The sequence below is a fragment of the Danio rerio genome, chromosome 16 (genome assembly GCF_049306965.1).
Source record: "Danio rerio strain Tuebingen ecotype United States chromosome 16, GRCz12tu, whole genome shotgun sequence".
Classification (NCBI taxonomy): Eukaryota; Metazoa; Chordata; class Actinopteri; order Cypriniformes; family Danionidae; genus Danio; species Danio rerio.
The window spans coordinates 16529462-16541865 of NC_133191.1; the positions used below are offsets into that span (position 1 = coordinate 16529462).

The 12404-nt window shown below is 35.2% G+C and overlaps 1 protein-coding gene across 4 annotated transcripts in view; it reads right to left on the reverse strand.

Moving 5' to 3' along the window:
- Positions 1-12404, reverse strand: part of nbeal2 (neurobeachin-like 2) — a 178256-nt gene that overhangs the window by 131692 nt on the left and 34160 nt on the right. For all 4 annotated transcript variants that reach the window (XM_073925966.1, XM_003200162.7, XM_073925967.1 and 1 more), the window contains exons 2-5: positions 5345-5433; positions 2931-3092; positions 2665-2746; positions 299-411 (exon numbers count right to left, since the gene is read on the reverse strand). In XM_073925966.1, coding sequence (XP_073782067.1) covers positions 299-411; positions 2665-2746; positions 2931-3092; positions 5345-5433 — 446 coding nt within the window. The remainder of the gene's footprint in view (positions 1-298; positions 412-2664; positions 2747-2930; positions 3093-5344; positions 5434-12404) is intronic.

Consider the following 12404-nt stretch of genomic DNA (forward strand, 5'->3'; position numbering starts at 1 on the left):
TAGATAGATAGATAGATTCCAAGAAAGCTGTACTTTTTCATAAGCTACATTAGTTCATGAGGTGCATTAATGGATGATAAGAACAGTGCTGTCTGAAAAGCTGCATCAGTGCTGTGAGGAGTTCATGATGTGTGTCATTCAGACAGTTGAGCAGAAGAAGACTCAAGAGCTGAAAGGTAAGGACTGGGTGTGTTATTAACTGTTAAAGTGGAGCTAAAATGACTCCTACGCATTCCTGTTGAGGTTTAACACCCTGCCCAACTCACAGACATACAATAACACACATGAACCCACTCACCCCGCCTGCCGTCTCCTCCACGTCTGATAAGGGTCAAAGAGATTTTCACACAGCAGCAGGCCATGTTGTACCACCGCCTGTAAAGTGCTCTGATCATCTGGCTGCTTCTTCAGCTGTCACACACACACACACACGCACATAAACAGGGAGTCTGGTGATTACACGTCTTACTCAAACATTCCTTTGAAAAAGCAGAGGTCTTCCACCCAAAGCTTTCCGATTAAACCTGTTCTGTTAGTTCAAAATCCTGCAATAACATCGCAAGCGCATTGTAATAATAACAATAGCTGCATTGCAATACACAGCTTGTGAACAAAAGCTTGATTGGTATGCTTAAAATATTTAAATTTGCAAGACACTTGAACTAGTTTAAAAATGCAGGTAACACCACAGTAGTTATGTTTCCATCCACATATTTTTATGCGCATATTGGATATGCACAAAAAACGGTTGCAAAAGAAAACACTATGATGCGCATCCGATTTGAAAATACACGCATAACTGAGTAGGATAAACTTTTTATTTGATAAGAAAAGATGCGCTTAAATTATGATGGTAACACTTTTACCAAACAAACTCCAGTATGCACATTAAAAAAGTCATGTGATGACAAAAAAAGTGTGTGAATTATAGACTGTAAAAGATTTGGACGTAGTATCTGTGACCTTACCCATAGGTTTCTGAATAACGCAAAAGAAGCTGCTTGTAGGCGTGGCCAACCATCGCCATTTTGTTCGTGCGTCATCGCACTGACCACAGGATATCAAACAAGGGCAAAGAGGCAGAGCGTGGGCGGAGCTACAGACACCTGCTAGCATTTAGCTTAGACAGGTTTTTCTTAAGGAAAAACGCTTACTACTTCATTATCTGCGACTCCTTTGTGTTCTGACCACAAGGTTGTACACTATATCAATAAAATGTTTAGTCTTTCAAAAACACAGTTGTAACACATTGAGCTACTGAACATTGTCATGACGTTTTTCTACAGGAAGAAAATGCAAATTACCTCCAAATACTTCAAATATAGTTTGTGTTAGTAAATGCAAAGCTATTGATGAAATCCAGGCATAACATTGTATGACAACGTTTCAGATGACTGTTCTAGAGCCTACGGCTAATCAATCTGTCATATTCTGGAGTGCATTACAGGTCTTAAGACAATTATAAGTGATAAAGGATCTTTAATAAAATAAATACATTTATAGAGATGGTGTATAAATATATAATTGCACACACCTGGAAAATGGAGGCTATGTGAATGGTCTGTGAGCACAATTAAGTGCACACAGCATGCTATAGTATCTGATAATTGCAGGAAATAATTTCAAAAGGCAACTGACTGTGTAAAGCCACATAAAACAAAAGAAAAATACAATGTATATGCAGAATTTAGCAGCTAATCAGCAAGAATCAGCGAGACCTAGCTGTCGCTCAAGTGGCCACGCCCTTAATTATGCAGACTTAATATTCATTTATTAATTTTAATTTTGGTTTGGTCCCTTTATTGATCCGGGGTCGCCACAGCGGAATGAACCGCCAACTTATCCAGCACATGTTTTACGCTGCGGATGCCCTTTCAGCTGCAACCCATCTCTGGGAAACAGGCTTAATATAACTTAATAAAAACAAAGCAGATGATTTATAAAACCATTCACCCCCTCACAGTTGTCATGAAGGGTAAAATTAGCTATATGCACCAAAGCCATCTTTTGTACCAGGCTGTAAACATGCTTTTATCAGCTGTAAAATTGGCCAATTTACCATTGCAGTCAGAAATCATCTGGATTTCGTAAAGCCAGCCCCCCAAGGCGAGTCGATAAATTGCAGTTTTAGTTACTTCCGTATTTGCTTCACGAGGGAAAGCAGGAGGTTGCCGCTTGGTGTGGATGGACAAACCAGCGGGCTGAGCACATTGTAAAACATCTGAATCATTGTTTTGGTCATTCGAAAACGCTGTAACCTTTTCAGTATAATTGTTATTGTATTATCAATGAACTCCAGAATCAAGAGCTCCTGTGCTCCACGTCTTACGCATTCAAACGCCACCTTGCGTTAATTGCGTGTTGGCATTTGTCTTCTGAGGCGCAAGTCATTTATTAAATGAAGAAAAGATTGACGCAGCTTCTCCTACCACAGTAAATTCCATTTTTAATATTTGGCACCAATTAATCTGGAAGTGACCATTCTGTTCTCTTTGACTAATTACATGGAATCGCTGCTTTATTTGCACATCTTTTATGCGACATTCCTGTTTTTGCGCGTAAATTTAATTTGCATTTTTGGATGGAAACAGCTAATGACACTCAAAATGATCATAAAAAGGAGATTCTTGAATCTACATTTCCCACATGGTTCAGATGCCTTACCTGAGCCAAACAGAAGTTCAGGAGCTTGATCGTCTCAAAAACAAACCCAGGCGTCTTTTCGGAGTCTATATTCTCCATATTTCTGTAAGCAATGATTTTAAACCAGAAGTGATATTATTGCATGCTTATAAATTGTAAAAATCGTATTAAACATCTGCCTTGTGGTATTCCTGCTGTACAACCGGGGTTTAATTCACCAGGGCACGCCACAAAGAGAATGATGATGATGATGATGATGGTTAAATCTGTGCTCGGCGAGAACTTACCTGCAGATGATGATGAAGAACTTGATAAGGAGCAGAGGATGTGGTGCAGTGATGCTCTGGTCCTGCCCTGACATGTGGAGGGCGCTGTGCCAGAGCTGTGTACTGAGGAATACCAGAACCTCCTTGGGGAGAAGGGGGACATCGGCACTCCATTCCTCCAGCCTGCATACAAGGAGAAGGTTGCTTTATTTTGTTTACTTGTTTCTTTTGCTTTTTGTTTACTTTCTAGTTTATTTGCTTTTGCTTGGTACTCTTTCAGCATTCTTTCAGCCGCAAGACAAAAAGGTTGCTTTTTATTGCTTTTGCTTTGTATCATTGTATCATGTTTTGTATTTTTGTTTGCAAACCTTTTTTTTTTTACTTTTTGTCTTTTTCTTGTTTTTTTTCTCTTTGTTCTCTTCTTTTTTTGTTGGCTTTCCTTTTAGTTTTGTTAGCATTAATGTTTTGACCATTTGTTTGTCTCATTTACTTAGCATTTCATTCTTCAAGCATGTTGAAAAAAATATTTTAATAAAATAAATAAAATAAAATAAATGTTTTGGCTCTTGTTTTTGATTGCTTTGCTTTTTGTTTATTTGGATTTTTGTTTGTTTGTCCTGCCTTTGTTAGCTTTTGATGTGTTTTGCTTTATTGGGATTTTTTTCTTTAAATTTTAACTTGCTTTTAGATTGTTTTTAACTTTTTTTTGCCTTTGTTTGGCACCTCATTCTTCCAGTCTGCACATGTAAAGAAAGTTGCTTTATTTTGCTGTTTTCTTGCTATTGCTTTGTGTTTTATTTGTCTTGTGTATGTGTGTGTGTGTGTGTGTGTGTGTGTGTGTGTGTGTGTGTGTGTGTGTGTGTGTGTGTGTGTGTGTGTGCACTTTGGATTAATTGCCTTTTTAGCATTTGTGTTTTGCTTTTTGTTTGAAAACTCAGTTATTTCAGCCTGCAGACAAACAGTTTTTGCTGCTTTCATTTTAAAAATGAAAATAAAAAATATGTTTTAATAAAAATTAATGTTTTTGTTATTTGGTTTTTGTTTGTTTGTTTTGCATTGTGATGCATTTTGCTTTCTTTGGCTTTAGTTTATAATTTGCTTTAAGATTATTTTAGATTTTTTTTGGCAGAGCATTCTTGTGATTTAAAGACAAAAAAGAAAGTTTTTTAAGCTTTATTTTGCTTTTTTCTTGCTTTTGCTTTGTGTTTCTCGTTTGCTTTTTGTTTACTTTTATGTTTGTTTTAGATTTTTGTATGCAAGTCTAATGATTATTTTACCTTTTTTAGCATTTGTGTTTTGCATTTGTTTGACACACTTAATTTTCCTAGCCTGCAGACATCATTTTTGATTATGTTTGCTTTTGTATTGTTAGCTTAATTGTTAGGTTTGACCTTTTTATTTGTTTGTTTGTTTGTTTCTTTCTTTACTTGGCATTCCATTTCTGCTTTGCTTTTATTTATTTTTGGTTGTATGTTTGTTTGCTTTTGTTGGGTGCTTCATTCCTTCAGCCTCCATTTAAGCTTTTGTTTGTTTGCCAATTTTTTATCTACTTGACATTCTATATTTTAAGCCTGTAGACAAAATTAGTTTTTTTTTTTTTTTTTTTTTTGTGTCTTCTGTTTGTTATGGCTTTTCTTCTTGTATGCTTTGCTTTAAATAATAATAATAATAATAATAATAATAATAATAATAAATCTAGCTTTTTTTGCCAGTCTTGACTTTGTTAGCTTTTAGTCTAGTAGCTTTTAGTTTAGTTTGCCTTTGTCTAGTGTGTCATTTTCCAGCCAGGAATTATTTTTGACATTTTGACTTTATTCATTATTTCTTTTTGATTTTGGTTCATGATTATTTTGATTTTTATTGTTGTGTTTTGTATGTTCCTATTGTATTGCTCTTTGTTTTATTTTTGGTGAATTGTTTAGTTTATGTTGTTGAGTTAATGAGCAAGCCATGGACTTTTTTTAAGCACATGTTAAAATTTTGTATCTGCTCTGATCTTTAAAAGTTTGTGTATGTCTTTAGGCATAGCATCATCCATGAACAACTTTTTGCAGACAGCCTCAAGTTATAGATTTTTATCAAAATTTGAAATTGGCAAACCTTGTTGAATGCAGCACTTGGCTGGAATCGATTCTTTATTTCAGAACATCACAGCTCAATATAACCTGAAGCATGTGTGCTAATCTTTCGATGGCATGTCTGACTTTCATTGCATGAACTTCAAAAATATCAATGCTTGCTTACTCTATCAAACATTGCAGGATGTGTTTTTAAAAGGTGTTTTTTTTTCTAACTGAACCACTGGTGACTGAGCAATTAAACAAAAATAGTCCACTAAATACCATCATAGACTGAGTTGCATCTGGACCTGACCACCTACATATCAACTCCCTCCGCATATGACATTTTGATAGGTCAGCATGAAACTGACTCACCGGCGAGGCTCAATCGAGTGCACATCAATGACCTTCTCAAAAGACGCCACGAATGCCTCCAACCACTGCTGCAGGTAAACGACATCTTTCTGAAAGACAGAGAGAGAGAGAGAGAGAGAGAGAGAGAGAGTGAGAGAGAGATAAAAGGAAAGAGTAAGATGCTGTAAACTGTCTTTTGACAAAACATCCTGAGGTCTAGGTCATGAACTAACACACATGACAAAGCCAAAAAAATGCTGTTAATCTACCCTTAGGTCATCCAAGACATACGGGACTATTTTCTTCAAAACATTAAAGAAGATTTTAAGCTAAGACTATGATCAAAGGCTACTAGCACAGAAAAATAAACAAACATAAAAGTCAAATACAGGCAAAACAAAATGAATACTTGTAGCTCTTGATGACACAATGATGTCTTGTGAAGTCTGAACATTGCTAAAAAAAACATTAGATCTATTATTAATCCACAGCTTCTGCAAATGTTGCTAAGCTCTATCATAAGAGATCACTTCTTGTTTTGCCAGCAGTAGTAATAGTTATGAGTAATATTTTGCCTAAAAATTGGTTGTTTTTGCGATATTTCAAACAAATTCGTCCAGATTCAAAATTTTTGAAGCTACCTCATGGCAATGAGATCCTTGTTTAAATTCCAACGTGTAGACTGGATGTCTGTAACGCCGGGTACAATGTGATGTCTTTCAGCTTTTAGCATTAATTCGAAAGAAGAACTTGGATCGAACCAATCAGCATGCTCTATTGTGTATGAGGTACAACTTCATTAATATGCATAATAGATTCGAAGTCGTAAGCTTTTACCTGTTACAGTGTTCAGACAGCAGAGAGACACCACATTGTGGTGCCAACTGTGATTAAAACAAGTGGAAGAAGAAGAATTGTTTGGAGGTATGAATTGTCAGTGTTGCATTTCTAAATGTGCCGCAACAAAGGTTTTGTTTCCATTTCCTCGCTATAAGAGCGCAGCTGGACTCACGTGTGGATGACAGTGGTCTGCTAACACACGACAAAAATATGTTTGTTAGAAACTTTTTTTACCCAAAAGCTTTTCGCATCTGAAAATGGTGAGATCCGGATTTGCCACTTGTGTCCTTTTAAAAAAAGACACGGTTCCAGTTGGTGATGATTGTGCTGTCTCTACGGATTTGGTAAGTGTGTGAACTGTTCTTTGGTTTATTCAGATGGCAAAGTTACTTAGTATCATCAGCAGTACTCTTTCAGTTTTTAAAGACATACATTAGTCAAAATGATTTTGTTACTAAGTTTACAGTATGTTAATATCACTACAATATTAGGAATTGAGAGATCTGGTATAAATGCTGCTGCTGTAAACACCTGTACACATGTAAACACCTAAACAATCTATCACCTTCGTGTAGGACTTTTGACGCATTTTGTGAAAGGATAGTCTATACACACACGGATCTGTTTCTACCGATAAATGTAGAGGTTTTTTTTTTACCATTCAGCGTGTAGTATCAAATTTCTTTAAAACAACACTCTTCCAGCAGTTCCTCACATCCAATATCTTGTTTGTTACAATGCATAAAATGTTCCTGAATGAAAGTGAAAGTGCCAAACTGCAGTTAAAGTTGATAAATTAAGAATGAAACACCAGAAATTAAACTCCAGAGGAAATGTGTAAAGTGTGGTTTCAAATTATGTGCAATAACATGTAGAACTGGATTTATTTATTTTTATTTGGCAGGGACAGTGTACATTAATACCCCTTTTCATGCAAATGCTTTCCTCTTTCGCCACTCAACATTCCCACCTGAACAGAGCTGAACTGCGGAGACAGGAGGGTTTCATAGCCCTTTAAAGTGGCTGTAGCTATTGTTACAAATATTATGAATTGTTCTACTAAAGAAAAAAAAAACTCACCAACATCTTGGATGGCCTGAGGGTGAGTAAATTAACAGCACATTCTCCTTTTCGGTAATCTATCACATTAACTGTAAGGCTTCATGAATAAACTGAAAAGTTTTACTTCTAAATGCATATCCAGTCTGCTGTTCTTAGTCCACAACCTTTGTGAAACCCCCTCTAAGAAACACACCTGATTAAGGTCAGGATAATTGCTTTGAGCTTCCACGAAGGTGTTATAGAATGTATTGATTTAATATGTAAAACTGTATTTTTGATATCATTATAAAGAAATGGTTTTACAGGTCCATTTCCAACATTAATCTGGTTAGTTTTGACCACATTTGTAAAGGTTGTGAATATTAATGAGCTCTGCTCTGATGCCCCGGCAGCTCATATCAGTACCTGATGCTCACACATACATACAAACTTACACATATACACAGTGTGACATACCCTGAAATCCACACCTGCAAAATAGTTATAGTTTTAAAAGTAGTTAAAAAATATTTAAACAAATTGAGTATATTCCTTGTTTGCATAAACAAGAGTCTGTATTTACAACATTTAAATAGCATCTCGTGAAAAAAAAAATAAAAAATGTATGTCCACTAAGAAGAATGGAGATGCTGCTTGCTGTCATGTCCGCTTCTGAAATTAAAAGGCAAATCCTCTGCAAAGAAAGCAGAGCCGACATGAACAAATGGAAGGACAGAGTAATCTAGGCTTTGAGGGATGCTGGGAAAGCATATTTGAATCAAAGAGGAGAACAAAAACAAGGATAAATCACCCGAAAGAGGTGAGTGGAAAAAATGTATATTTGACCCGATCTCTCTCTCTCTCTGAATGTGATGAGAATCGCTAAACAACACAAAAACAGTTAACCTATCAGAACAAACCAAATGCCATATATAATAAAGCTGTATCAATGTATATTTCCCTTGAGTCCTGTGTAAACTACATCAAGCAGTTTATTTGTTTATATATTTATTTATTTATATTGTGAAATGGAGGAGCATGAAAACATTGTGACGTAGCATTTACACAGGTTTAGTTGTCTATGTTTAGAAGGGTATGTATTGTGCATTGTTCATACTGTATTTTCTGTTTTTGAATAATAATAATAATAATAATAATAATAATAATAATAATAATAATGAACTTAATTAAATGAAATACTTCATATTAACATAAAGTTTCTGTTACTGTATTAAAGCTAAGATAAAGGAATCAGATCTTGAGTGACTTAAAGTGATATGACGAATTAGAGTTATAGGGCCCTATCATACACCCGGCGCAATGTGGCGCAAGGCGCAGCGCAATAGTCTTTTGGTAGTTTCAGCTTGGCGCAAGAGTTGTTTTGAGGAGTTGCGCTACGCTGTTTAAATAGCAAATGCATTAGCGCTCAAATGTGCGCCCATGTGCGTTCTGGTCTAAAAAGGAAGGCGTTCTGAGGCGCACTGCTGGCGCGTTGCTATTTTGAGAAACTAAAATAGATTTTTCATTAGACCAAAACAAACCCGGTCTAAACTCCGGCGCAGAGTTGCACCTCACTTACACACTGCTTAATACGCACAAGAGAGCAATAGGCAAATATCTTTACATATGAAAAAATTTAAATATTAAGGATATATATTTATATAGAGGATATAATAAGAATAGATATAGGATATAAATATAAAGGATTAAAATATTACAAAACATATTATTTTCTAGCCTATATAAATATGAAAAATCACTGCTTTTATGTCTTCTTCATCTCGGGAGGCTTTTCAGTTCATTCATAGCAATTTGCTTTTGTATAATGTTATTATTATTAGCAGTATTATTTATTATATCCATATTTATGTTTGTTTTATTAAAAACAAGCTTAGATTTGCCCACCTGTCAGGTTTTAGACCATATGGGGCAAAGCATGGGTTTTAGGATATAACAGGTTTTTGAGCACACTTCGTTAATATTGTTCATTTATTTGTTTGATGGAAATTAGAACTGAATTTAGAAATAGTTTTGAAATGAATATTTGCGCTTAACAAACAAAATTAATTATTTATAGACTAATTGATGTCTGTGCGTAAAGGTTTCCCTATCCAAGAGCGAATGTGAAAGTAGTTCCATTATCTCTCATTCTCACACAGTAGATGCTCTGTTTAACAGTTTTCTGTTAAAAAAAAAACTGTTAACTGTTTGCTGGTGAAATGCTTAGTTTTTCCACTTAGACTTACTTTACGTCCTGTAAATAGTGAATTCGCTTATGGCGCGACGCAGCTGGCCCTTAAAGGGAATGGGAGATGAGACTCTAATTGGTTTATTCTCAAAACACACCTATAACTATTTAAGAAAATAAACTCAACCCTTTTAGACCATACGCCATGGCGCAAAGCAGATTTTCCCATCCTTAAATCAGCAAAAATGCGTTCTGACACGCCCTGAAAGCGTTTGCGCCCTGCGTTTTGGCCTCTGCGCATGGACCATCAAAATAGAGCCCATACTGTTATTCCACACTAACTGGACATATACCGTTCTTCCACATTTGAGGAATATAAAACAGAATAACTTTTGGTTCTTAATACTGACACTGAAACGTTATCCGCTTAGAATTGAGGTTTTGTTGTCTATCTTCAAGTAAAATAAAAATATATAATGTAATGTTCACAATCCAAATGAAGAAAAAAATAAAACTCAAAATTTTTAAATATGGACTTTAGTTCTTCGTCTCAAGGCTTCAAATGACAATATTTCCAACTGAAGTGATGAAGAGATTTATTTTATTCTATGAACAACCTATTTGTGTGAGCAACCTATTTTGCTCCTGAGTTTAACTTATATGAAAGCAGGAATTATTATCAACCTGTGCGTAAACAGATTAGTTTATAAAGTTTATTAACATCATTTCATTCACAAAAAACCATGTAAGAGCAATAAACACACATCAACACTAAACCGCTGGAGTACATTCTACCTGCCACTGTTTTTTAAATGTACATATCTGAACTTTAATAAAACAATCTTCCCAGGAATTGATTTTACAAAAACATGCCTCATTTACATTTCCCAAACGTAAAATCTTTTTTTATATTAAACCTTATCAAAAAGCGAGGCGTTTATAAGCACCAGAGCGGGTCAAAATTACCAGTGCCTGTATTTATGCACTGCTTACAGTATGTTTAAACTTTCCTGCCAATGGCTTTCACTTTCATTCACTAAATTAGTGTCTATATTAAATGAATAAAGTCATAACAAGTAAAAAAAGATGATTTTTAGAGATATTAAAACTACAAAATGCCATGAATGATGGATAGTCTGATACTGGGGATATAAGTGATGCATCTTGGTACATCAGCATCTGACAACTCATTTGACAGCCGATCATAGAACCCATGATCAAATCTGGATGTTTTATCCAACTGGTGAATGTTCAAACTTGATTGGAGTTGTTCTTTTATTTCAACTACATATTAATTTATAAGACTGAACAATTTGTTTTGTTGTCGCATCATACATATTCAGTCATTTAAATGACATCTTAATATATGATTAACAACATTATAATATTATATCACCTAGTAGCGTATGCACTTCTAATTCTCATTGTGGGTGCTGACTTGTTTAGCTTAACCTGCTTTTCTGAGAGTGAAACTGTAACCTGCATAAAAAAAGCCTTGAACTAAACAGGGAAAAGTATAGCTTATGACTGGAAATAATGATTTCATGACTCTTCTTGACACTTCTTTGTTAACACAGTGGCATAATACAGTCATATAATAGGGAAAATAACACTAATGGGATTTACATGATAATGAGAAAACAATGGTGTTTGTGGCTCATGGGTATGTCATTTCCATGGACTGAACTCTTATTGTTCAGATATGCCTAGTTATATCCAGATTTTCATTCTATGTCACCTTTAAAAGCAGGTAATCTACTGTTCCAATTAATAATATAGTTGATGTACATAGTTTCTGCATTATATTTTGACTTCTGTTTCCTTAATGTCACAAACAAACCAGAATTTAAGTTCCTCACTGATAACCTTCATCTTCAGTGAACTATATTGACCACTACAACCCAATCATCAAGTTGAGCTGAAGAAAATCACTTGAGCAAAATTATTAAAGCAGTTTTATGAACTTGAATCATTTCATTCACTAAAAGAAATCAGACTCAGAAAATGATATGTGAAGAAATCACATCTCAAGAATGCAGACGTTAAAATGTGGACCAATTAATCTTTCCATGGACGTCCAAATATGTTCATTGAAGGCCGGCTCCCGCCCTATTTAAACACATCTGAATCAGCTTAGCAGTGTTTTCATACAAACTAGAAACTTCCAGTCAAATTTGCTTAAAATAACTAATATCAATAGGATGTTGGTCCTTCGCCAGCAGAACTGGACAACCCTCCATTTGTCTAATCTATCCTTAAAACACCCACCACAAATTAGTCTACTTCGAAGCGATGTAGTTTTGCACAAGTGAACTAGTAACTATAGCATGACTGGACGCTATCTCCAAAATCAGAGCATGCACACACTGGTGTTAACACAACAGGAAACTACAGAGCATGCAAAGCTGTGCAAGTTTAACAATGGATCCAGTGCAAACTCCCCATGCAAACAGAAGAGCAACATCCATGGCTTTGCCATTAGGACCAAAACAGGGAGCACTCGCATATATCTGTCATTCATAAATGAGTAAATCTAAACTGGTTTGCTAAAATCTTGAGGGGTGCACAATCACTGAAGCAGCATTCTATCAAAGCACCATTTGTGTATGTTATTGACACATTAAAAAGTCATAGTTTTAAGTTATGTTTGCATATTATTTCAAGGTGCAAATTTGCACATTATATAATGTATAAAGCTAACCCGAAGTCACACAGCCACAGGTATAAGCGGTTGTTCCCCTAAACTGTATGACATATGTCACAATATTTCCCACAAGCCCATATTTATCTGCAGTTTTATTGATTTCTCTGATAAACAGGCTACCACCTTTGCAACTTTTGTCTGCAAGCATTTCCATTATCAGTCTTCAAATCATTTTGTTGCACTGTAAAAAGAGATTTTAGACTTTATTTAAAAAAAAAAAAAAACAAGTAAAACCGTTGCCTAATATTATCAAGTAAATTATAGGTGAAGTAGGTGATCTGCCAAAATGCTAACCGGTTAGCATAATA